The sequence below is a fragment of the Plectropomus leopardus genome, chromosome 17 (genome assembly GCF_008729295.1).
Source record: "Plectropomus leopardus isolate mb chromosome 17, YSFRI_Pleo_2.0, whole genome shotgun sequence".
NCBI classification, from domain to species: Eukaryota; Metazoa; Chordata; class Actinopteri; order Perciformes; family Serranidae; genus Plectropomus; species Plectropomus leopardus.
Window position 1 is genome coordinate 14,840,441 of NC_056479.1, and position 27,409 is coordinate 14,867,849.

A 27,409-nucleotide genomic window follows, 5' to 3' on the forward strand; every position below is an offset into this window, starting at 1 on the left:
GGTGTTCTGGCGGTATTTAAAATTAATACAACAATTACAAGGTGAATATCCCTCCTTAAGTCAAATTAAAAAAAAATAATTGCAGGTATGTTTGCAAACACAATTAAAAAATGCTGATTTAGCAATATAAGTCATTTTGTAAATGTCTTGTGTGATTATATTTTACAATAGAAATCTATATACTGGGTTTACAGATATTGTGTGTTTTCCTCGTTTGTGCAAGTCAGTAATTTCTTCTCTCGACTTTTTGGACAATTCTCTTGACGCAGCCATATTTCTGACATGCAATCAAATGTCAAACAAACCCCTATCCTGTCCAGGTATTTGATGTGTTCTAACTCGAGCACACCTGACGCAACTAATGAAGCCCTTGATTAGTTGCATCAGGTGTGCTTGAGACAACACCTGATTTGCAAATGTGTGCTCTAAAGAGAGATTCTGTTCAGGGGGTTGAATAATTTTGAGACTGCAGTAGTCACTAAAAGTGGCATTTTGTGTGGATTTTGAAGAAACCAGCTATAATATTACTGTAGTTGTGTTGAGCTATTTAAATTGTTCTTGTTTGATTTGAATATTGCAAACCGCTGAAAGTTTGTAAATTTTGCCAAACAACCTAATCTGCGATGGGGATGAATAATTTTGAGTGCAACTGTATTAAAAGTCAGTATATTTGGGAGATACAGCAGGTTCCATTTCAGTGTTTTGGATGACCATTTTGCAGTAGTGTTGTTAAGCCTTAGCATTCAAGGTGTCTGCCTGGAAAATAGCCCCAGATTTAAATGTTTATATATATATATATATATATATATATATGTTCCTTGAATCCAGTAATTGGTCATTCCACCCATGTACTTGTACTTAAATAAATGTACTTAGTTACATTCCACCACTGTTAACATGAACTGATAAATTGAAACTATACTCCAACTTTAATCAATATATTTTTTATATATATTTTTTTATGAAAGCATTTAAGTAGTAGTACGAACAACTACCAATATTTTTAACATTGAAATTCAGAATTATTCCCGACAGAAAAAGTTTTCATGGTCAAATAAAGTACCAGAGTGCATTAAAAATGGCATCTAAAATGAGCTTTTTCATGAAAAAAAAAACCAAAAAAAAAAAAAAACAGGATGATCCTCGGACCCCCTTACAAAGGCTCGGACTGTTAATTCAAAGGGGTTGATTTTAATCACTCCCTTTTTATTGGATTAAATCACTGACTGCTTTTATTTTTTATTTTTTTAAATTGATTTTCTAATTACCATGTTGACTTTTAGCAACACGTTTTATTGTCCACTCTTTCATTTCGTGGTTTGATCTTCTGATAGGGCAACACATGGAGCCAAAAATTGCCAGCTGCATCTCCGGTTCTCTGCGTTGATCTGGTGAAACTATAGACCACATATCTTCAGTCACTACATCAAAAGCGGATTCTTTGCAGTTGTTGGCATCACACTTTGTTACTCTTGAAATATATGACCACCTTTTGCACCCATGACGCCCTACATGGCGCACATGGGCCCGAGTGCGCGCGCTCGCTCCCGTGCAGGACTGCAGATTCCACCTTAAAACCCCTCTCGAGTGAAACTTTTGGCTGCAACTCCGTCGGTCCACCTTAAGCGCACACGCAAACGCAGGAGGCGTACAGCGAGGTTTCCGCTTCTCAGTTGGGCTCGGACCGCGGCTCACGAAAAACACCGTGTGTAACGTACAAGGTTGACGCACTAAGGTAAGAAAAAAAGCAAGAAGAGAAGCGAACCGACCGAGCAAAAAAAAAGAAAAAAAAAAATGTCTGAACCCAAGTACCGCGAGTGGATCCTGGACACTATCGACTCGCTGCGGTCGCGTAAAGCCCGGCCGGACTTGGAAAGGATTTGCCGAATGGTCCGGAGACGACACGGGTCCGAGCCTGACCGAACCTGCGCAGAACTGGAGAAACTGATCCAGGAGCAAACCGTGCTGAAAGTTAACTACAAGGGCTCTATTTCATACCGAAACGCCGCCAAGGTTCAGCGGAGAAGCAGAAAAAAAGACGATGTAACGTTAACGACGGCAGCGAGAAGGAGCGCGGTGGAAGAAGCCAGTCATTCTGACTTGAGCAACGGGGACAGCGCTGCTTTCGGTCCTGTTGACCAGGACGAGGAGGATTTGGAGGTAGGCTATGTGGAGGTTGATGCTTGGGGGCACGAGCTCACATCACATTGTCTCACTAAATTAACAGGTGGAGGTGAAAGCTAGGCACGGGTAGTGTGCGGTTTGTGAAAGAAAAGGCGTCTTTTTGTCTGAACACGGGGAGTGGTGAGGGGAGTGATTTGCAAGTGCACCCAAAACTGCCGCAGACGGGGAGCGGCGGTTGGACCTCGCTCGAGCGCTGCCGAGGTGGAGACAAGAAAAAAAACCAACAGAAGGTGCGCGTGTACTCAGAGTGAGGCACATTTTGGGGTCGATAAGCACTTTTAGCGAGCGATTCAAGGGCACAAATACGAGACAGCAAAAGTTGCACCGTCTTGCCCGTCCGCAACAATCCGAGCCACCATTATCGGCAGCAGAAAGCGCTTTTCAAGCCCCAAACTCGGCGTTGAGCGAAGGGGAGGAGGACTCTGCTAAGCTAGCAAGAGCAGACTAATCGTAGCCCGGATGTTGAACAGATTTGCTTTCAAAATAAAAGCATCTTAATATGCGCTGGTTAGTGAGGGCACGTCAAAGCAGTGTTCTGGCGTCTCACAAACATAGCTAAATTATTATTAATATTTTTTATTTAATTAATTGTATTCGATCTTTATTTATCCAGGGTGGCCCCATAGAGATTAAGAATTTTCCAAGGGAGGCCTGGCCAAGACAGTCATCAGGGAGAAAATAAAGTTGTAAACAGAGACACAAGGGGAGACAAAATACGCTTCACAAGTACCAGAATTTGCATGAAAAGAGAACTATCTCTGAGTCAGAAGAGAGCTTTCCAGGAGTCAGTTGTACAACCAGGCAGGCTAATAACATCAACATCTTTTGACATGCAGGTCTTTCATTCCAGATTTAAAAATGTTGAACTACACCAGCTCCTTGAGTTTAAAGTTATTCTTATTATTATTCCAGACTGAGGATGCAGAATACCCAAAAGCCCTTTTTGGCAATTTCTGTCTGACAAAATTTAGTATAGCTCATTCATGCTTTTATTTCCAGAAGGGCTCACTAGTGTAATGCACTTTTCACTGGCCTGCTCTATGATAATAATAATAGTAAACTTATTAAGCAGAAGCACAAAGTGCTTTTTAGTATGAGGAGAATACAAATCAAAAGCAATAATAATAAAATTATATGTACATACATATACCTACATGTATATGTATTAAAACATACCTAATATATGCATACTTACATATACACATATCTGCCAATGCATACACGCACACACACACACACACAAAACTGAACTAGAAGAAGAATAAATAAGTAAAGTGAAATAGAATAGTATTATAATGTAAGCTGTTTAGAAAAGACTTACTGCAAAAGTAAGTTTTCAGACATGATTTAAAAGTGTGAACAGAATCAGCTGATCGGATGCTCAGTGGGAGGTAGTTCCAGAGCAGAGGAGACCAGTACTGCTAAGGCCTGATCACCTTTAGTGCTTAACCTGGACAACAAGTCCATAGACAACTACAACTCATTCAAAATGCTTCTGCCAGAATACTGGCCAATACCAAGAAGAGAGAAGACCATTTCACCAATTCATAGAGCCTTGCATTGGCTTCCAGTTAAACATAGAATTGACTTTTAGGTCTTACTTATTGTCTACAGGTCATTCAATGGCCTGGGCCAAAAAATGTGTTTGAGATGTGTTTGCTGAGCTGCGTAGCGCCCTCAGATCTGCAGGGACTGCTCAAATAGTAGTGCTCGTGTTAAAACCAAATGTGGCGAAACAGACACAACTATCCCAAAACCTGCCGACCCTGTTATTATTTACTATTTTATTCTTTAATTGTCTTTTAATACTATTTATGTATTTCCCTTATTTTTTAATTGTGAAACACTTTGAATAACATTTGTGTATGAGGTGCAATAATAATAAATTTGCCTTTCCTTTTATTTTGAAAGCCTGTGCTGGAAATGCAAGTGTTCATTCACACCGGCTTGTATATGTGGGAGTGGGTGAAGGAAAAAAAAGTCTTAAACACCGCGGATGTTGGAGCCTGATGGGGGACGTTGGGACATTGTTCGGTTGTTGACGAAGAGGCAAAAAAACAAATGTCACCAGAATCATATCATGACACATATTTTGTCTGCACATGACGACAACGAACCCCTTCCTTTTGCACTTTAAAATATGCACATCACTATGTTTTGCCCCGTGAAACAGCAACCAACCGATTGACATCGGTGCGAAAGTACTCCAAATAACGACATATTCAGTTTATTTGTGCAAACTGCGTCTATTTTTCGAGCGATGCACGATTGACGACGCAGTGCATAAGTCGAACCCCTAGATCCATTGTCGGACACGCAGCCGAGCCCGGTCACGTCGGCTTGGCTGTTATGGCCTCTCTCGTCCCGTGCAGCGACGGCATCACTTCACCGTGTCTTACAACTGTTTGTTTCGAGTATTTAAAGATGCAAAGTAAAGAAATATGCAGCCGGTTGCACTGTGAGACCTGAACTAACGTGAAGCGACCGCAAACTGTTCGTCCATGCAGCGCTATAGCTGGCGGATGCCCTATCCGATATGGGTTAAGCTGAGATCAAATTGACTTTGTTCTCTGAAAGGCGTGTGCGTCGCTACAAAAAACGAATGCATTTCATTACTTTGCACTGGCTGATTCTCTGTGCATGTTATCCGGGTTTTACCTGAATACGAGGGTCAAATGTAGACAGTGACGTGTCCGATAACGGACTCATTTGCGTTACTCTTTCGGTTGTGTCGCTTTTACTGTAAATCGGTGACCCGGTGCAAAGTCAAAGTGGTAAACGAGGCGACTGATGCTCTTTGTAATCGGAGTGCTGCGTTGATCTTGCCGTCGAGTTAAAGCTCTTTTTTTTTTTTTTTTAAATCTCCGGTCTGTCGTGTTGTGTGCCGTGCGTTAAAGACCATAGACACAATGGCGAGGTCTTTACCGCGGCTCCCAACTCCATGCGCACTTTGGAGGAAATTTGAGCAAAACCAAAAACGCCTCCCATCGGCCCTTTCTGTACTCCCGTGTGTTAGAATTACCAATCAAGAAGGCCTCTAAAGACGCACCGAGCACATCGATTGTTTTTTTTTAAAATGTGAGCCGAGGTGAACATCGTGCACGATTGTAATCCTCGGGGGTATGTTGTTTTTGTGTGTCGGTGAAAGTTGTGTGAAATGCAGTGCGATGGGTGAGTGCCATACAAGCGGCTCTTTTCTCAGGAGCGGGGCGGGCTTTAGTGCGCTCTTGTGCTCCACTGCTGGGTCTTGCACACGCAGTCGCACACACGTTTTTTTTTTTTTTTTTTTTTTTTTTTACTCAGAGCGCCGTCGACAAAACCCCCTCCAACGACAGGAATGAGTGCGTATAACTACTTGTATGCCATCACATAACATCACATTCAGTTGTTTAATTGCGTGGAAACGCGTTTGTGGGTTGAAGGGCTCAGTCAGTCTGCGGAGTGAACACTGCACCGCGGAAAGGGCCGAAAGCATTCAAAGGCAATAATTTACCACCACAGCGGTCACATTGCGACATCTGTATGAGCGTGTTTTCATGTGACACGCTCAGCCTGCAATTAGTACTCAGTCGTGGCAACAGTCCCGTGTAACCTGGCTGGACTTCCCTGCTTTTTGAGTTGTTGACAAATAATGAACTTAATCGCTGATAGTAGCTTTTCCTCCCACTCAGTTAAATGATTCAAATACCCTCAAGTATACTGTCCCCATTGAGCCAAGCAAAGATTATGACACACCTGATGGGTTTAATTCTGAAACCACTTTAGATTATTTATTTATATTATTTGTTATTTATTTGCTTTCTTATGTATTTTGCATTTTAAGAAATTACATGACATGTTAACACTGGGGTTTCCAGTCATAAAAGAGAAAAAAACAGAAAGTTAAAAAGAGACAGAAAGCTAAAAATGCAAAATAACACATATAATATATAAATTAAAAAAAATAAACACATACATAAATAATAATAATTGTTCCCTGTATGTAAGCTCATATGGAAAACAAAACTGGTTATATGACTTTAATTTCATAGGATTTCATTTACTAAAAAGTAATTTCAGTAAGAGGATTACATTTGGCCAATATAGGACATGACAATGGGTACCAAAAACACAGGCATACACACATTCAAGCACACACCAACACGTGAGTGTGCGTCCAAGTGCATACACAAAGACATCAATGCATTTATCTTTGTTATCATATCTGACAAGAGTCATTGGGACTATTGCAAGTTGTTAATGTCCCCCACTTTTCCCAAATTTCTTCAAAGACATGCACTTGCTTTCTAATGCTCATAGTTATTTTTTCCATTGCATATCCTGTCCATATATTTTGTTTAAAAGATCCTTCCAGGAATACAGTTGGATGTATATTACATGTTGCACCTATGCTTCTGTTTTGCAGGCTGACACCTCTATGGCGATGGACACAGACAGTAATGCAGACGAGGAGGGGGCCGATGAGAGCCGGGATGGGCAGGACGGACCCTCTCTCGGCCGCACGTATGAAGATGCTGCCGTACACTGTGCCTCTGTGCGAGCCGTCTCTGCCCCTTGCTCTCCCTCTGGCACGCGGCCTGGCCCCGGCCCTGGCTGCAGCCCTGGCTCGGGTCTGGACTGTGCCTCTTTCCAGAAGGCTGGTGAGAGGCCCAGCTCCTTGCCCCCCTCCAGCCCCAGGGCCCTCACACACAATGACTGGGCCTATCATTCTGCTGTCTGCCCAGCGGAGCGCCAGCACCCAGGAATGCAGAGAGACAAAGGTATTCACACTGCTAGACACAGTCTAATATGCACTCCTGGTATTATGGAGCACAATAATATTGTTTCATGTGCAAGACTTATGCTTAGTTTTGGGTATGAAATAGGTATGGGAGCTGCTGGATGTGTGACAGTAGAAATGCCTCCGTTAATGTAAGCTAGATTGCAAAAGAAAATAACATAATTGCATGGCTTAGCAATGTCTTCCTGCAGTAAGAAGTTCAGTCATCCATCCTCTTGCTTTGTACCAGTTATTCCAATTCTAATGAACAGTGTTAAAAAGCACACATAAAATAATTTTCAGCCGCATTAGTTTCTTATTAGCACTTGAATTTGCCAAGAATAAAGTCAGGTGTGACAGTGTGCATTATATCAGCACATAATGTTAATCGTTCACTCTCTGTTAGCAGCAGCCACAAAGCCAGCAATCCCCTCTCCAACAAGCAGCCCCTGTGCTTTAAAGAACAACGTGAAGAAAGAAGATGGAGGCAAGGCGGTGGATAGTGGCCTTTCGTCTGACCAGTTGGTACCAGACTATGCAGCAGGGCTGGTAATTGTCCTCGAATCCTTTTGTGTCAAACGACACCACCTGAATATCTCCTGCTTCTTTGATCTCTTTGCTTCTCACCTGACATTTTCATATTTAATTTCTTTTATTCTGCTTGGTGTCACCCGCAGAATGAGACCAAGAATGTATCTGATGGAAGACCACAAACACTGTCTTTGCCACCTGACAATTGTGAGTAACTGTCTCATTTCTTTGTTTTTGAAGCTGCTGTGTAGTATGTATCTGTTTTGCAGAGAACAAATTGTCAGCAAACAACTAGTCCGCTCCCGCATTTCGGGAAATGGTTTCTAAGCAATCATACACATGTTATGGGAGTTATGTAATAGAGTGCTCCAGAAATGAATCCTAAAATGTGGAAATGAGTTAGCATTTCTGCACTTCCACTTCCCTCATCTTGAAGTCAATGGGTTTTTTGAATTGGTTTTTGGTTTGATGCCTGAAATAAGGTCTGTGGTTAAAGCCCCCTACAGACTTTTAGCAATCCTATAAGTCTAGTGCAAGCTGCACTGTGTTACATGGATCTAATACACTTCGGTATGACATCAAGTTTGATGTATGCAGACTGTACAATGACAACACCCGCTGAATCACAGGCTACGACGTACGTCCATCAGCGTCGATACGCGGGAACAAAACGTTGCCAGCGTGCAGTATCCATCTGCACTGCTGTAGTGTTAGGAGGGAAAATGAAAACACATGAATCAAGCCATCGCTATTGTGGCATCGAAAAAAAGTCTTAGAAAGAGGAGGAGGAGAATGTGGACGTGGTCGCAGCTGGGGAAAAGAGGCCAACGTGGCATGCCAATTTTACAACTAGAGCTCAAACTAAGTAATTTATAAGCATCGATTTGCATTTAGCAGTGTCGCGCTTATAAGTGCGTGATCATTTCATGCTGCATTTCTGTCGGTTGGTTAGTTTACTTAGGTCATAACAGCAGTCACACAGTGAGACGGTCATCCTAAATTTCTGACACTGTCACAATTTTATCCCAGGCTGTCTTTGATCGCAAGACTGTGACAACGGCCATCCTTGAGCCTTTCTCACTGTGTGACGTAGGACCACCGTTTACAGCCACTACCAATGATATTCCCACGTTTCTTTCACGTTGGTCATCTTTTGTCTGGGATAGCCCAAAATCGCACGGTGTATACCTGGCTTAATACAAACTCAAGAGACTTTCACGTTTTGCTCTACGACATAAAATGTAATCATAGCTTAACGTTAGCTTTTTATTTCTGAGTATTGCATTTATGGTTCAAAAATCATAAAAGTGGAGAGGTTGGATTCCAGCTCCAGCCCTCTGCTGTATGTCATCCCCTCTCTCACCCCTTTTTACTCTAAAAAGCTGAGAAGGAGAAAAGCCAGAAAATTCTTAAAAGCGGTGTTCATTTGTTAGGATAATCTTGCTGAAAATAACATGCAAGTATCATAAACATTTGTTTGCCACAGATCTTATTCTCTGCAATTATCCATTATCCAATGGAAAAATCCCATTGGCTTCCATGTGGGCTCACGAAAAACATCATCCCTGAAGCACTCTTTGACAGCTTATGTTTCTTGTGCCATTCTGGCTGTGTGGCAATTTGGCCTGTTTGACTAGTGCTCGCCTCGAGGCTTTCTCAAGATGTTTTGAATGCCTCACAAGCTTGTTCCGCTCCCCTCCAATCCAGGTGGTGACTGTGCAGAGTTGTTGCTCAAAACATTCTGCCCTTCTGTAAACTGCACTAGTAACAGGTTGGCTTGTCGAGGTTGAAATCTGTCGGCTGACTACAGTTTGACTCAATTCTGAAGTTGACGCATCATGATTTTTCAGTCAAGAAAACTCACGCCATGACTATATGTGATGAACATACAGCTGCAGAGGGTTTCGTAAAACTGTCCATAAAAAATGCGTTTAAGTGCCTTTTGGTAGATAACGCCTGCTTACAGATGGATCTGAATAACTCAGAAAAGGTCTAGTTCATATTTGATGGTATTTATGTGTTTGCCGATAAACAAGGCAACATAAAGATTTTTGTATGGACTCAAGTTGCTAGGGGTAACGTTTCATCCCTCACTTCGGACACACGTTTTTTTCCCCAGTAGAACTTGCTTTTGTATACCAACAAGCACAATTTGTTGTGTTTGCAGTGGTAAGGCCTCAGAGTTTATTTGTTGAAAATGTGGCTTGTCTGTTTTTAATGCAAGAGAAGTGGTTATGGATTTTTCCCTCCTTAGTGAGACATTGCCGAGAGACCTCCAAGCAAATTACTAACATGGCAAAATAAGAAAAAAGGCATAAGTACCACGCCAAAGTATACTGTGCTTGAATATGTTTTAGCTAAAAGGAGCAGTACTTACCTAAAAATGAGGGTTTCATCCCTGTTATGCATCACATGCTTGAAGGCAGTCCTGCCAGCATCTTGTGACAGTGGGCTGGTACTGTATAGCAAGGCTGCTGTATCAACTCTGTACCCACACTGTACTGAACCGTGAACCAACTCTAATAGAAAAGCATACTGTACCGTGACAGTGGAGGCCTCCGTGTGGAATACTAGAACCATGGAGAAAGCCTCACTTCCATTTCATCACAACTCTGCTGCTGCTGGTTCAACATCACACCTCTGCATGTCAGACTTGTGAAGCTGCACATTTAAAATACCAGTAAAAATTATTATTGTTAACTACATTTTTATTGGATTTTTATTTTGCACATTGTTGCAGAATTGGATAAAGTTAGAACCCTCGTTCTCATGTGATCCCTTCTGTTTGTTCCCATACTGAGTCATATGAACTGAGCTCCCATTTAATTGCATGTTGCACATTGATACAGCATTACATTTACTAAATGGGTGTGCAGGAAACTGCTAGAGCACAGTGACTATTTTGTTAACTAAAACCACAACATAAGCAATACCTGCTTTAGTAAATGGTACATTATAACCTCTGAACATCGGAAGGATAGTCGCGGATTCTTAAAAATTCCTAAAAGGCATTGAATTGATTTATCTAAAAAATAAGGTCGTAATTGGTATTAAATTGACTTTATCTTGCAGTCTTAAAAAATGCTCAGACATGGGAGATTGGATTTTATGAATAGTTTTTTTCTGATAGTTTCTGATAGTAATAAATTCCTCTTCTTAAAGTCTTCTCGATGGGAATCCAAGCAGCAGAACCTCACATGCAGAGTGAAAAACACAAAATCGCCAAGAAAACCGGCCACAAATGCCAGATATTTCCCACTCCTTTTGGTAAACCAAATATATACTTTCATGATAATGTAATATGTTTATTGTCTTCCATGTGTTTCACTCTAAAAAGGGGTGCTTTTTCAACATTTGATGTAGATAATCTAAAGTTTTCACTGGACAAAAAAAGTAATGTTTATGTTCCAATAAACATTTGTGCAAAATGAAACTGTCCTTCAATTTTGGTTTGTAGAAAATTGGTCTTAAACTCAACTTCAAGTGGCATTTAAAAAAAAAAAGCCTTAAAAAGACTTCTAAAATCTACCTTGCCTTAAACTCCAGTAACCCTGTTGGTTGTATGGAGTATTTATCCATAGACGGTATATTACAGATACAGATGTCAGTTTGCACACCCCTAGCATAGAGAAGCAGGCTGGAGTCTGACTTGGAAGTTTGGCAATGCGCTGCTGTGAATGGATGTGAGCAAATTTTTTTATTTAAGCCACCTAAAAAGTCCCACCAAAAAAAAAAAAAATCAGTATTAGTTGACGTGTATGCTGTACCGAGAGTATTGCACCACTTTACTTTTCCAGTTCCCCATCTATGCTCTCTTCAAAGCCACCAGAACAGTCATTTTAGCTCGCTGAACACAGGAGCTGCTGGTGTCCCGATCAGTCAGTTTGTTTGGGTTATTGTGTGATTTTGGTGACTCTGAACTAACCCTTGTAAATGTCAAAGTCACAAAATAACACAAACAAACTATCTCATTAAGGAATCAGTAGATCAGCAGCTCCTGTGTTCAGTGATGGTAAATGACTGTTTTTGTAAGAGTACACTTAAACATACACTTAAAATGATTTTGATACTTAAAGTGTGGGTCTTTTTTGGTGGTTAAATACGTTCTGTTGCTAACCCCTTCACCCCTAGCTTTCGTGTCAGACTCCAGCCTGTTTTTCCAAATCGGGGGCGTGCTGTCTATGAATGAGAGCCCCATATAACTCTACTTCAAAAAATCTGAACCATTCCTTTAACTCTGTAATAAATCAATCAATAAATCAACAAAATCTAATTAAATGAAATTAACAATGTATAGGGATGGCTTCTTTTTATCCTCACACAATACCAAAGCATATGAGTGTAAATGCAAGTGAGGGCGCATTGGACAATGGAAACAATTGTAACAATACATAATGACTACATTTATGTCTACTATATGCTTGCCAAATCCAAAACACATCTTTTGCTGGTATTCTGCCCTTCCATTCACACATACTGCAGCTTTCACACCAGAAAATATAGATTTATAAAATCCAATACGGAGGGAGAAAACACAACTTTTCATAATGCATAAGATATATACCGACAGATATAGCAGAGTGTTTCATTGTGGTTAATTGCTGGCCCTCCTTCCAAAAATGAGATGGCAAGATGGATATTTTTTTTTTACGTGTGTGTGTGTGTGTGTGATGAGTAGAAAACACATGTCAGGATGTGGTTAGCCTAGCTTAGCATGAAATCTAGTCTGGCTCTATCCAAAGTTCAGAAAAGCTGATTATCATTATCGTCATGTTGTGTCTTGGATGTTTACCCTGTACACAAAGGCAAAAAAATAATAAAAACATCAATTTGTGGTTTTTAGGGGAAGTTGCATGCTGGAACTATTTCTTGGCGAACGCCAATCAAATGTGGTGATTGTACACAGTTACTGTGTGAAATCTTGCCATCACAGTGAGGTTGTCTGGTTTGGTATTACAGTGTTTGTACAGAGACCAAAACGTGTGCTCCACCAACCTTATCTGACAACCCAGAAATATAGTCAGGAAAGCTGCGCAGAAGTGAAGGACTTTTCTTTAAAACAAACACATTTTGGGGTGTTTTTATGGCTTGAAAAGGACTCAGAAACAAGGTGATGTGAAATTTACAAGTGCAGGTGATTTTGACTCCAAGAAAATGTTAAAGTTGTTTGGCAATGTGTTCTTACTTTCCGGGACAGAATGCTGCAGTGTTTCTCCCTCATACTGTCAAACTCTCACTTTAATAGAAACCACTAAAACTGACTAATATTGCAGACAGCAACATGCAGTTAATGTTTCTCCCAGAGAACGTCATGATATCCATTTATTCATATTTTCGTTGTGGTAAATATTTACAGGACTTTTGTAGTAAGTGTGCTCCATTTTGTTCACAGGTACATTAAAGAACAAGATAGACATAACTTCCTTCACAGCAGCCGAAGACAGTCTTCTGAACGGTGGTAAAGTCGATGAAGTGTGAGTATTCTGTTATCAAACTAGTCATTACATTCTCCACTAAAAATGCATTTTAGTAAATTCTTCTCGTCCCTTCCCTCTCTGCAAAGGTTTTACACACTCTTGACTTTTGTTATTCAGTCTCGTCTTGAATAATAAATCTACATATTTCTGAGGCACAATCTCACGTTTGTATAATTACTGACCACACAAAGGGTCGCCAAGGCTTGAAATGTCTCTGACTCTCGTCTACCTGATCTTCCTCTAGCTCTGTGAAGAAAGAGAAGATGAGCCAGAACTTGATGCAGTGGACGGTGGCAGATGTGGCCAGTTACTTCTCGGCTGCAGGCTTCCCAGAGCAGGCTGTGGCATTTCGAACGCAGGTCAGTGCACCGCCACAAAACTGCCACAGAGGGCACTATATGCACACTGAAAACCACACAAACCCCACAGCACAGTGCATTTTAGAGGCAGTTCATTTAAAGTGTGTTGCAAAATTCAAGAGAAGTGTATGCTGTGTCCAGTATCAATTTGTTTTTGTACACCAAGCTGCATAGTAGAGGCTGCAGGAAAAGAAACCTGTGTTGAGGTGACAAGGAAAAAAAAATAAGGCATTTTAAATACCTCTGTTCTAGCAATGCAACACGGCTTCAGGTTGGCCGTCTGTCCGTCCCTTTCTCATGAACATGATATCTCAAGAACACCTTGAGGGAACTTTTTTCATTTTGGCACAAAATTGAACTTTGAGTCAAGGGTGAACTGATTAGAATTTGGTGGTCGAAGGTCAAGATCACTGTGACCTTGCGTCCGCCTCTTTTGTAAACGCGAAATCTTAAGGAGGCCTTGAGAACAATCTCAAGAAGGCCTATAACTCAAGAATTCACATGTAATTACGACAAAGTTACTCCATGTGTAATAGGATAAAATGAAGTGACAATATTAGATGTCCAAAAGGTCAAAGGTCAGCTTCACTGTGACATCATAATGTTCTGCAAAAGCTCTTCTCTGGCCATTACTCAACGTCATATCTCAGGAGCAGAAGGGGAGACATTTGGTCTGATACGGAATAGGTGACACTAATTTTGGGTGGCCACCTTGAAACTGTGGCGGGTTGTTGTGTGTAAGTCATTCATGTTTTTACTCTAGTTTAAAACATGATGTTAGCGTTTCAATAGTTAATTTAACTTTTTTTTTAAAACTGTTTTTATTGTTTTTCAATAATAATGCACAAAGCAAACAAACCTCTATAAAAATATACGCATGCATGTGTACAACGTGTAATAATAGTAATGGCACACAGCATAAACTGATTCAAGAAGAAGGAAAAAAGAGGAGGCTTAAAAGAGACAATAAATATTTTTTTTCTAAAAAAGCTGATGGATGCAATCTTAATGCTTAATGCTCAGAAGGTTTCAAATAACTGAAGTGATCTATAAAAGGTTGCCAAATTTCATTACATTTTTCTTCTTGTTTTTTGTTATTTAACTTTCTACACAATGCGTCCTGGTGCTCATTTAAAAATCATATAAAATAAAAGAAAATACCATGCGGGTGATGCTAACAACATGATCTATTTCCAACAGGAAATAGATGGGAAGTCCCTCCTTCTAATGCAGCGCAGTGACGTGTTGACCGGTTTGTCAATTCGACTCGGCCCCGCCCTCAAAATCTACGAGCGTCACGTAAAGGTGCTGCAGAGGACCCACTTCTTGGAATATGAGGACCTCTGAAGTGGTAAATCACATGACAGACTAATGCTGCATTGACCCAAACGTGCATGCAGTGCCCTCTCCCATCTAGATCCTTCCACCCACCTTCATATACAGAGTATGTAGAGGGTGAGTGGGGTGGGGATGGCTGCGGTGGAATTGACTTTCACTGTGAGAATGACCAGAAACTGAAAGACAAGTCATCCTACCTCTCATTATGATCTTTGTTTGTCAAATGGTTTTCATTTCACCCATGTGGCTGTTGGATTGCATAATCAAGGGAGAAGCCTGGTACGTTCAGAGCGTGTTTTAAAGCGGATGACCTTCCTGCAAGAGCAAAACACCGATGATGCAGCCATTGGAGGGGACTGAGCCTTTTACAAAGTGGACCACCTCTGGGCTAATGTACCCACTGAGACATGACTGCATAGCGCTGGGAGCAAACTGTTTCGGGTCCACGAGAAAATGTTGCATTTTGCTCTAAAAGTCCTCCCTGCATCCTCGCTCAACCTGTTGTGCCACCTTCTGTTTGTCCAGAGCCAGTTTGTAAAACACAGATAAAGCACATCTGTTGTGAGTTTTCCTTTTATTCCGTTACATTAAATGTCATCAAAGTGCTGGGGAAGTCAGACGATCTACATATCTGCATCGCACGTCTGATTCCTGACTCATCATGCCACCAATAGCTGCTGATGTTGGATTATGTCTTCAGTGTCTCACAGAGATATAACCAATATGATATACTACTACCTGCTGGCAAGGCAATATGTGGTTTTTTTTTTCTTTTTCTATTAGATGTGACTGTGGTCCAACTTAATACAGTTGCATTTTGGGGAACAATTGCAGATAGATGTAACCAGGCAAATGTGCAGCCTAATGGAATTTGCTTTCATGCACAAATAAAATAAAGTAATAAACTTTGTGAAATGTCATTGTAATACTGAATATATTGTTTTAAATTTAATACCGCTGCTCAGTGCCTGTTTACAGAGCAGATATCTTGATCAAATGCAATATTTCATGTTATCACCCATTTATAATTTGTCCTGTGTCTCTTTGTGTTTTAATGTAAACCAGCCTCTTGAATTGTAACATTCCACATGATGTAGTCTACATCTCCAATGTATCTCCCCCCCTTTTTATCTGTAACATTTACACTTCTTCTTCCAGAGTCACAAATAAAGCTCGTGTCTCTCTGTTCAGTCACTTGTTTTCTGGTCATTTATTACACTCAAATCAGTAATGTGTGAGGATGAGTGACGGCCTCTCTTCAGTCTCAATCAGATATTGTGAACAAACATTCCACTTCAGGCACAAAAAAAAAGCTGTTCAACACTGAACGATGTTACAGAAAAATTGCAGCAGGACATTTTTTAAAAAATAACATCATTTAATTTGAGGGTTCAGTCGATGCACCGCTGTGTGAAATGCACATTCAGTTAAAATAGAATATCAAGCTTGTCTTTGGTGTTTTGGATGTGGTTTTCTAATGTCCTCTTCCAATATTGGAAAGCACAGTCAGAGGGAGTTTTATTCTGTATTTGTATCTCCACAACTATTCATATCAGTCCAAAAACAGTGGGAAAAGATCTCCACAACACAGAAATCTTACTCTAGACATGTTATATACTAATGATGGTTTGATGACTGAGGTTTGCTGTTTTTGACTCTGTACATGCAGTGTTTCTTTTCTCTCCATTATTTTTCCTATACTAGAACTACATTTGATCTATGTGCCGAAAAAAAAGACTTTCCTAACCCAGGGTGGAAAACATGGGTATCAGCATATAATTTCTAATCCACAGGTGCAGTGATACTCAATTTATGGCCCACAATAGGGTGCTGTGTGGCCTGCTGACCTTGTTCAACTTTACAGTGAAAACCAATTTTTTAAACTGGGATTTTCTTTTGTACTTTGAATGTAAAAAATTTGTCAGAGTGCTTTTTAAAAAGCATAAAAATAGAGCTTATTCGATTAAAAAAAAAAGTGCCAGGGAGGATCCCTCTGACCCCTTGACAGACCCCCAGATGTTCTCAAATTGTAGAAACACCTAAACCTGGGCTGCGCTCAGCCCTGACAAAACATAGTAAAACATTTAAACAGAAATGGTGGTGTGTTGAACACCCTATTGTGTGACAGAGGCGCGCTGCCTTTCAGTACAGTAAAGTTTCATTTAATTCAATTCAAAGGGCCTTTACTGGCTTGGGAAAAGTTATGTTTACATTGCCACAGCAAGTGTGAAATAAAAACAAAAACTGAATGTACAATAAATAAAAATATACCTATATTTGGCTTACATGCACATCCGTGCTGATTGGGTACACCTCTGATGCACCCACCAAACAGGAGAAAACATAACCTCAAAGCCCGTCACACATCGTTTCACAGTGTTTCAAGAAAACATGTTCAAACCGTAGCAAGACCATGCACACCGTTGCAGATTGAATGTACCTCTGACCTTTGTGGGGCTGCTGTGAATGGATTTGCCTCTTGGCAAAGATGAGTGAGGACAGCAAATGTTGAAAGGTTGAGAACAGGCAATTCATTTAATGATACATATTATTAATGTTTGTCTGGCCCTGGGCCTTCTGTCATTTTTGCAAAAGTGGCAAAGCAAGTTGAGTATCTCTACACCAGTGTTACAGTGTAAAGGTCACTGGGATCAGTCAAATCAGTAGAGAACTGCATGAGGCCACAAAGTTGTCAGCGCCAGGCTGCATACTACTTAAATAATGCAGATGATCCTCTTAGTTTTTCAGCGCTGTGGGAAACTTCCCTGTTCAGGTTGCCAAAAGCTACAGATTTTTTTTGTTTTTGTTTTTTTGTAATCTAAACAGCACTCTAAAACACATATATTAACTTACCAAAGTAGCAAAATACATTTTCCTCTTCTTGCTCTTCAAAATAACATACAACATAAAATTAAGACTTTGCTGCATTTAACTCTGATGGCTTCCTTTGCCAGTCCTGCGTTCATCAGTCCAACCACTCCTTGTTTTGAAATAATGTTACATGGGTGTTTCGTGTAGTCCATATGACCAAAATCCATCCATGCTGTTGACCTCAGCACACACTTCCTGACATCCAGTGGATGGAGGGGCCCTTAAGAGGGCGCCAATCAGTGAGGGGGTGGGTGTGGGTAGGGACTTGTTTTTTTCTGTGGGGCTCTACAGGATGAAGGGGAGAATAGAGGAGCGCAGTGTCGGATAATCTCTGAACTCCTTTAAGTAGCTGCGGTGTTTGCCTTTGGCCCACACAGCCATCTGGATGAAGGCCACGAGAGTAAAGAAAGCCACAGGCACACACTGGGTCATCACTGTGAAGCCGATCCAGGAGCCCAGCTGTGAGCAAGAAGTTTACACACACACAAATGCATACAACACACACAAACACACACGGTGCATTGATGATACGTGTATAGGATGTAACCAGTAGATGGCAGCAATAACACATCTAATTTTGCAAGGATGAAATACTGTGCAAGCACTGTGTACTGTTGCTGCTGGGTGGCACAGATATGCACACATCAATTGCCTTGACTGTTTTAGTGCTGACATGTGGAGCATTACTTATTGCACAACATAATCAAATTTTGTGACCTGACTCTGACTCAAGTTCAAGTCATGTGACCAGAGTCCACAAGTCTGGTTCATATTGGCCATTAAAAGCCCCTTTCCTAATGCGCTTCCAAGCCAGTGAAGGGGGACAAAATCCACAATCCACATCACATTTTGTGAAAAAATGTATTTGGTGTGAGACTTCAGCAGTCTGAATGAGTCTAATCAAGTGCCAGCGTTACAGCCTTTTCAATATAGCATGTCCATTTTGTGTTTTCTTTCTATTTCTAACAATAGTAATGGACTTACTGCTTACCTCATATGTGTAGTTTGGACAAGAGACCAGCCAAAACATCCATGTGAAGGGATTTTTTGTCGGGTAAGGAATCTTCTTGGTTTTTGAACCTAAGATGAGAGGTCAAAACAAATTGAACATTGTGTTGCCCTGTACTGTTGACTGCTTTTATTAAAAAAAATTAGACAACTTAATGCCTTGTCGAAAAATGCTCACCTGGTTGTTTAAGGTTACGAAGGGCAACGTGGATGGAAAAATTCCCCACCTGACAGAACTACAGGAACAAAAACATGTAAAGATGATTGCGTAAAAAACAATAGATGTTGTGTTTAATGTCTAGAAGAATTGTTCTCCAAGACAGACAGATTTTAAACTTACCAAGAAAATGTAAAGTCCTGTGTTAATCTGCTGTTGCCCGTAATCTGTCGATGTGTCACAGAAAAAAAGATTAAAGTGGCAGTCAACCTCGACTGATGAGTTAAGTAAGAACTGCAGTGGTCAGCACTTACAGGGTGTGGTGTACAGAGGGTGGTTAATGTAGTACGCCATCCAAGCTGCAGTGCACCAGTAATAGCCACAGTTCTGGAATAGAGGGAGAGACTATAATAAGTCATACTGTCAAGATAAGGCTCCACGTACGTTTGGTTCAGATTACTGAAAGAGGAAAAAAAACACAGCACAAAATAATAATAAACCCAATATCACAGTCAAAATTATGCAGCTCACGCACCTTAAATATGTTTCTGAGAGGCATGGTGCCGTGGGAGATACGATGGACAAACATTGTCTCCAGAATCCTCTTGATGTAGTGGAAGGAGTGACACATGCATGCCAAGCTTCAACAGGACACACAGACACACACAAACACATACACAAACGTTTACACGTTTAGCTGCGATTAATCCATTGGCTCACTGTGGTCCATTACACTTGGCCCTGACTCAATGTCACCATAGCAATATGCTTCACTCATGTTTGTCATGTTGAGAGGGGGCATCTGTGCAAAGCCTGGGATTATTTGATTACACTGCAGCAACATCGCGACAGATCCCCGAAAACATAGCTGACACTCACTGTACGACCCAGTGTTTGCTGCTGGTGAAGTCGTATTTTGGAGAGTAGATGAAGGGAAGGTGGAAGTAGAACATTAAGTAGATGATCAGTGGGCCGACACACTCTGACAGGAACACCTGAAGTGAGCAAAGAAAAACACAGTTTCTTAAAAGGTCTTAAATTCAATAATATGCCTTAGAAGTCATTAGACAGATAAAATGTTTGTGGTAATTAAAACCTTGCCATTTCAACTTTATTTATTTTATGCATCTTTTAGTTTATTTCTGTGAAAATTAGCTAAAGGAACAGTGTAAATGATTTAATGGCATCCAACGGGGAGAATTACAGATTGCAAGCAGAAACTTTTCCCAAGTACCAAGTGGGAACTCCTCGTTAGAGGTTCTTCATTGTTAAGGAGTTTTTACCAGGAGCCCAATTATCAGCAGAGGTCTCTTTCTCTCCAAAATAAACAGAACTGGTGATTAAAAATGGCAAAAACACTCAATACAGCAGTTTCATGTCACAGCACACTATCTTTTTTGGCTGTCCTTCGTGGCTGTCAGGCATGGTGGGTTGGGTTGACCCACGGTTAGGACCTGTGAGTCTGAAAGAGGGCGGGCGGAAATAATTAAGAGAGACAATTCAGACCAGGTGTGGAGCTCCCAGTTGAGAAGAGATGTTTTACTGAATGCTCAAAGGAAGAGGAATGGTGGAGTTTCCTTTTTCTCCCCATTAAGTTTTGTTTCTGTTGTTGTCTGTGTGTTTAATTTCTACAAATGAGTGCTAAGGTAAAGTAACATTGGATCAGTGAGAGCAAGCTGCCAGAGTCGGAGTTTTTCGGACACTGCTCAGGAACTGCTAAGTGCAGTGGCTGATGGCAAAACACAAAAACTCAAATGGCCATTTCTAGAGCCAGTGTTTGGTTTGTCCATTTCAGACTACTACAGAAGCATGGCAGTGCAACATGGTAGACTCTGTGGATGACGACCCGCTCCCCTGATGTAAAGGGCTCTTCTGAGGTAACAAAAGCACTTTGATTCTTATTTTCATGTGATTATACGCTAAAGAAAAAATATTTCTCACATTACATTCAATTTATTCCAGTATATCCCCCTAAATCCTACACACTGCACCTTTAAGCTCATTTTTGTGAATGTTTCTGATGTCATAAAACTTAAAGCCTACCACCAATATACAAGAAGTCTTTTTATTTTATTGTTGCACATACCTTTTTCAGCAAAAATAACATCACTCACTCTAATATCCATATATCTGCGTCAAACTGCATGGGACCACATCAAAACTTACTTTCATAGTTACCTGCAATGCATTTAAAAGAAGACTAAGAAACTTATCTTAAAAAGTAAGTAAAAAGTAAGCTTCTGATATCTTGAAAAACAATGTTTTTGTCCTGCAACCACAAGTGCAAAACATTTTAAAAAACCAGCATAAAACACACCAGTCATGAATAAATCCATGAGCAACTTTACAATTAACAGCTTGAACAATTAACTCCTCTTATGGAAGTGGAATTAAAATATTTTCTCCCTGCTAGATCAGCACTTTGTCAGTCTAAACCACATCAGTACGACTCTAGTTTCTCTGACAATCCATATATTAAAGCCATCTTAAAACAAAACAGACTATCTCATCGTACAACCATTCAGCGTAGCAATAATAGTATTCAACATGTGCCCATGGAGCAAATGAGACGCTAAGGCAGGTTGTAATACCAGCTTTCCACAAATGATATGATCAAGCACAGCAGCACAGCTGACGGTGAAACTGATCCCTGAATCAGCACCTTCAGCAGAGCCCTGGCTCAGCAGGCCTGACCAAAAGCTACTGGTGATCTCTGCTGGGGCACTGCACCCACAGTGGCATCGCTCCGCAGCCTGGCAGGGCGCAGGGGGGATGTGTCAGGGCTGGTAAGGACAGGGAATTTTGAGACGGGGTAGGCATGGGTGAGTAAAGAGGCGCAGTGAAAGGCAAGTGAGAGGTCAGGGGGATAAACACCCTTGGGAGAAATTGGGCCGTGAGATTAAATGTCCTCGGACAGAGGACAGGCAGCGCAGGAGGAGGTGAGAGAAAAACGAACCACGGCAAAGCACCTCTATCTGTCACTGTGGGGCTGATATTTATATTCAAGAGTTACTGAGTGGGTGAGAGAGTGTGTGTTTATATTTAAAGGACAAGAATCTTAAAAGGCCATACCAGCAGTTTTGCATGTTTCAGCCTATTAAGTATAAATGGTGTGTAGTTTGTAGGCCGTTATGAATAGCAAAGCCTCTTTTCCTGATAGTCAGCTGATGAACGACGGTGCAGTCATGAGCGACACGTAAATAATCATATCCAGAGGACAAGCGCGCAACATTAGACTTCATAAAGACCATGTTAATTCCATCATTACTTGCATTCATGCTGGAGCATCCTTGAAGACAGCAACACCCGAGACTTTTTCAAAGCTAGGTTAAAAATGACCTTTTTGTCCCCCTGCCTCTGTGGCTGGTGAATTCGAAAATTTACCAACCATTTAAAAGATTACCATTGTTGTTTGGCTGGTATACATTAACCAAATCTAGCAGCTACTTGCATATTTTACCTTATTTTGGCTGATGGCTTGTGTTAATTTACAACCCAACTTCAATCTTGACACCTTCATTTTTATTACTGGAAATAGAAGGTGGAAATTTACTTAAAATAGCTTATACATAGTAACACAAAGCATGCCTTCCAATAATCAGCTAAAACATGCAACACCTCTGTATGATCCTACAGACTGTGTGTCTGTGCACGTGTGGACTCACGGTTCCCCATGTGAGCTGGGGTCCTAGGTCAGTGAAGTAAAAGCTGGCCGTGGTTCCCACGGGAAGTGTCTGCAGAACATCCTCATCCCTGAGACACTTGGCCTCTGAGAAACATGACAGCCGACAACATTAATCTTTTCACAACACCTGTCAACAAACTGAGTTGGGTATATGCTGAATTTATTGTAAAAAGCAGAATGTACTTGGATCCAAACGCAAGGATTGTCTGGCTGGATACCACTTTGGATCTGTTGACATGGAGAGGAACTTTACATTTAGCATGCTTGAGAAATTATTAAAAATTAGGATAGGAATGAACAGAAAATAAAAATTTGTTTTTCTTAAACTTTCTCACATGATTTGTGAAACAAAGCTTTAATATCCAAAATAGTGGCAGTTGGCTCCACCTGCAATCAAAATGTGAAAAAAAACATACTTAAGACATTATCGGCAACATTAGTGTGCAGACTGCTGGTCAGTTCACAAGACATTGTGTACTAAAAATACAAAACTGTCTGCGTTGATGTTTTTACTGAAGAAGTTTACATTTGTTTAGGAATTTGTCAGACTTGTATTTTGCCATTTTCATAACAAATATGACCCTTCATGTTTAGTGACATGACCCTGCACATTTATACAAGCTTCTAATCATATGTGCCTGCCTGCCTGTTGGCCCAGTGCAGCACAGGCATGCGCTGTAGCTGGAACAGAAAATTCCTGTCAGCCGAAGAGGGAATTCTCACCTCCTAACTGCAGCCCTCGCTCAATAGAAATGTAATGGCTGCACTTGACTGGGCCTCCTGTGAAGTAGATGATTATCTGTAAAATTACCCGTCTGTTCACAGTAATGACCCTGTGGTTCTTGAGCAAAAACAAACATGTTTTCTTTGACTTCACTGCAAAGTGATCTCAGCCTCTGTGCTAATTTTAGGACAGACATGTTTTAATTATGAATCTATATAAGGGACGTATTGATAATAAAATCTATGGCATGCAAATTCTTAAGCACTCTTTGCGTTTTTTGTATACGACTTAAAGCCGTGATAGGTAGTTTAATTTTGGTGTTGTTGGGCAAAAATTCCATTATAACCTTTGAGCATATTGTAATACAAGGGGTATAAGAGAACACTAGACTTATGCACCTCAGCTTGGCTGTTTTTTCAGGCTTTCGAAAATCTCGCTCATGACAGCAGACTTTGGCCAATCATTCAGAGAGAACAGCTGTCAATCACAGCTTATGAACTGCAGAAAAACTGTCAAGCTAGGTAGCTCTGATTGCATATGAATCAAACACTGTTACTGCATTGCCTAGTTCTCACCTCAAATGTTTTCAGAAACATATTTTAGTGTACTGTTTAGCTGTACTGGGGCGGTAAGTGGTAGAGCAAGTCTTCACTAATCAAAAGGTTGGCAGTTCATCCCTCTCTCCTTCAGTCTGCATGTCAAAATATCCTTGGGCAAGATACTGAACCCCAAATTGCTCCCTATGGTTGTTCCATCAGTGCATGAGTGTGTTTGCATGTTTAATTCTCAGTGGCAGGCGACACCTTGTATAGCAGCCTCAGCCACCAGTGTGTGAATGTGTTTGTTTATGGGTGAATGTGACATGTAGTGTGAAAGTGCTTTGAGTTGTGGAATAACTAGAAAAGATGTCCACCTGCTCTGGTCTGTTCCTCGCCACCTAGTATTTGAATGAGCATATGAATGAGTATGTCTGTTATCTTTATGTATGCCTACTGATAACTTTTTGGGTATGTGGGACTTTCATTATATTTGTCTGTCTCTGTCTGTATGTATGTTCTGATTGGTTGTTTTGTGATTCTTGCAAATGCCTTAGAAGCACAATGAGGAGGCAGAAGAACATATAACCTTATATAAAACCGTGGTTCCTAACTGGTGGGTCGCGATCCAAAAGTAGGTCGTAGGTCCATTCTCAAATGGTCATTCCCGAACATGTTTGTAAAAACAAACCCCTTTTGAATATCTGTCGCAGGGCTTTTATTTTGAAGTGTTGTGTCCTCCTGTTCAACAACTATTTGATTGCCTTGTTCTTGGTGTTATTTGGCAGGTTGACATGCTGTTTCTTTGCAGTGTTTTTATGTCACTGGTCTTGAAGCAGTTATATGCTCTTTTTGGGTAGCACTGCAATATATTTTCCAAGTTTTAATCAATTGCATTTTTATTCTTTATACATGTTTTATTCCATTATGTCCTAAGCTGACGTGTTGTATACATTTTATAAAATTAAAGTAAATATGTGGTAATTTATCTCATGTGTGGACCATGAACTAATGACTATGGTCAAAATCTGGACCCCTGTGGCTGGACCAGTTTGGAACCACTGATATAAAACAACTTTTTCTGTCATATTTGCTAAAAGAAGTTACCCACTATAGCTTTAAGTGTCTGTGTTTGTCATGCACTAGCAAGAGCAAGTGCTTTCCGTTCTCGAAAATCATTATGGTCAGTATAAAGGGCGACTGTAATCAGAAACCCTTCACCATCCAAACACTCACCTTGTCCAGCAGCAGCAGTTTCTCTTTAGTCTTCAAATCTACGATCTCCACCTCAAAGTAAACAATCCTTTTAGCCTTTTTGGGGGGTTTCGGTTTTGGCCTTGCTGTAGTCTTTTTTTCAACTTCGGCTCCGGGCTCTTTCTTTGCCTCTAAAGCGAGTACATCCATGATACTTTTTAATCCAAAATCTCAGTAGTTTGGTCAAGTAATCTGTCCAATTACACTCTTCTGCTGCTATGGGAAGCAGCTCCCTGCAACGTAACTGTCAATCCAGCTCAAGTGTGTCTTCTTTGGTGTCTTTTGGACTCTCTGAATAGCCCTCCACCTCCAGAGGAAGTATGTGAGACCATAAACTCTTCTCCCAGATGGAGTATGAGAGAGTGGAGGCAAAGCAAGCAGGGAAAAGAGTGAGATAAGTGGAAAGAGAGCTGGTTCCGATAACATGAAGTTGACTTGCTCCTCACCTGAATAGCAGCCTCTTCATGATCCACAGCCCCCCTTCATGCTACAAAACGCACTGAAGACGAAACCGGAGAGCCCGAAGACATAATCCATAGTGCGCCATTTGCAAGGCTAAATATAAGTCTCCTGATTTGCTCTGCACTAGCTTGGTAACCTTGGGCAGCCACATACAGCCAGTGACAGATGCCAATGTGCTCTCATTAGTCCTATAAGACGCATCTCCTGTCTGCTCTGCTCCTTGCTTAGTTACACAGTGACGGGTCCCATTAAAAGCCTGATCCATGGGATGGAAGACCTCCACATGCCAACACTCACCCCTTCCCCCCCTAGGACCACCTGTGTGGCTGGTATTCTTATTCTTTCTGACCTCTGTGACAACGACAGACAGGTTTATTTCAGTGTGGTTCAAGGTTTGTGTGCGGAACATCGTTTTCTAAAATACTTCAAGGAAGTTTGTGGTGGGAGGAGAGGGCGAAGAAAACGCTGATTGGGAGAAGATCAAAGATGCCTTTCGTTGCGCAGGGTCAACCGATCATCACACACAGCCAACTGCATATCTATATTCTGTTGTCTATTTATAACCAGCAGGAGCAGTCAAAGCCAGCAGCAAGCGGTGGTATCACTGTTTGCATTCCAAGATCATTTTGAGTTTTGTATTGAAAAAATCCCTGTTCCTTTATTTACACTGATGATCTGAAAGATAAGAATGTAAGGGAAAAAATAATCTCAATCATAATGCTGAGCACTTCTATTTAAAAAGTGGTGACACTTGTATCTGACGTGGGAGGAATGCTGTGACATGGGACTCCACAGGATCACTTATCCCCTGGGTGTCAGTCATTTTTACTCTCTTGTAGATACATTGCCACATTCATGTTCTTCAAATACAGCCCCTTATTCCCAATGTAATTGAAGATTCGATATTGGAAGAAGATGGGTAGACGGAGACTGGTTGGCAATTATTACCCTTTATAAAATAAATAACTGGTATATAACACGGTAATAATAACCGTGTAGCATGTGTCAACCAAACCCATACAAATGCACACCATGACTTTCATCACAAATCATCTGACTTAAGAAAACATTTGTGTATGTTAAAACATATTTATTTATAGCGGAGACTTTATTATTTCATTTGCTGCTGGTTTGAATATTAAAATATAATATATAACAAAGAACAGCGAAGTGAAGGGTGTGCCAACCTACTTCGATATCCCCTAATGTATGAAAGTTTGGATTAATGTTTGCAAATTAATGATATGATCTATTTAATTTGTTTGTTTGTTTTTGTGGCATTCAATGAGGATAAAACAACTTCATTTTAACCAAGCATTGGTTTTCCCTTCTATGATCTGCAGCTAATGTACAGGAACAGCAACAGTTGGACAGTATGAGCTCAATAGTCCTGCAAAAGTTAAAATTACAATAGTAAGCTTTTTGATTTCTATCTAAACTGAGTCACAAGGTTTTTGAACCATTTTACTATATACACACTGTTTAGTCTGTTCAGATTAATGAGAGGATAACTGATGCCAAACTGCCAACCCTCCAGTACTCCAGGCTGGGTAAATCACAGCAAACCCCTCACACTCTAACTTGAATTTGACTAGCCCCCTCTGGTGGGCGCTACAGACCACTTAACAACCAGTACAACCAGACAACAACAAGACAAGGAGTTTCCTCCTGTAAACCAACACACCCATGTACAGTTAATTGCAGCCACCTCACTGCACTTTCAAATTATTAATACACACTGACATTTACATGCGCATGAAATCTCTTTACTCAGCAGATTGTTCATTTCCATTAGCAGGTTTGCATGATCAACCTGTGTATGAGCCATGCAATATTTATTCCAGTTCAACTTGAACTGCATGCACTCTTGTGTAATCGTGTACATGCACCACTTCACAGGCTTATAAACACTGTATGAGTGTTGTCTTTTTCTGTGTAAATATATATCTTTAAGCATTATCACACGAGAGGGAGTTATGTTGTGCTCGTATATCATCATGGCTGTGATTCAGTCGTAGGCACTCCTGACATTTCTATCGGTGGGGAAGCCAGCAGGCAGGACTG

At 40.8% G+C, this 27,409-nt stretch overlaps 2 protein-coding genes across 4 annotated transcripts; one reads left to right on the plus strand and one right to left on the minus strand.

The window, feature by feature from the left end:
* Positions 1 to 1,622: 1,622 nt before the first annotated feature.
* Positions 1,623 to 15,838, plus strand: samd1a (sterile alpha motif domain containing 1a). 2 transcript variants are annotated; one of them, XM_042504629.1, is made up of 7 exons: positions 1,623 to 2,160; positions 6,590 to 6,944; positions 7,350 to 7,492; positions 7,621 to 7,681; positions 12,867 to 12,948; positions 13,196 to 13,310; positions 14,511 to 15,838. In XM_042504629.1, the coding sequence occupies exons 1-7, from the start codon at positions 1,795 to 1,797 to the stop codon at positions 14,655 to 14,657; spliced, it is 1,269 nt and encodes a 422-aa protein (XP_042360563.1). In that variant the 5' UTR covers positions 1,623 to 1,794; the 3' UTR covers positions 14,658 to 15,838. The 2 variants fall into 2 exon arrangements, with proteins under 2 accessions (XP_042360563.1, XP_042360564.1); XM_042504630.1 differs by having other exon boundaries at positions 7,353 to 7,492.
* tecra (trans-2,3-enoyl-CoA reductase a) lies at positions 15,336 to 25,462 on the minus strand. Of its 2 annotated transcripts, XM_042504637.1 has the most exons (12): positions 25,330 to 25,462; positions 24,866 to 25,218; positions 22,705 to 22,756; positions 22,553 to 22,597; positions 22,350 to 22,453; positions 19,564 to 19,679; positions 19,220 to 19,325; positions 18,999 to 19,071; positions 18,868 to 18,911; positions 18,706 to 18,763; positions 18,511 to 18,599; positions 15,336 to 17,978 (listed from the first exon to the last, which is right to left on the minus strand). In XM_042504637.1, the coding sequence occupies exons 2-12, from the start codon at positions 25,031 to 25,033 to the stop codon at positions 17,805 to 17,807; spliced, it is 1,029 nt and encodes a 342-aa protein (XP_042360571.1). In that variant the 5' UTR covers positions 25,034 to 25,218; positions 25,330 to 25,462; the 3' UTR covers positions 15,336 to 17,804. The 2 variants fall into 2 exon arrangements, with proteins under 2 accessions (XP_042360571.1, XP_042360569.1); XM_042504635.1 differs by having other exon boundaries at positions 24,866 to 25,462.
* Between the last annotated feature and the right edge of the window lie 1,947 nt (positions 25,463 to 27,409).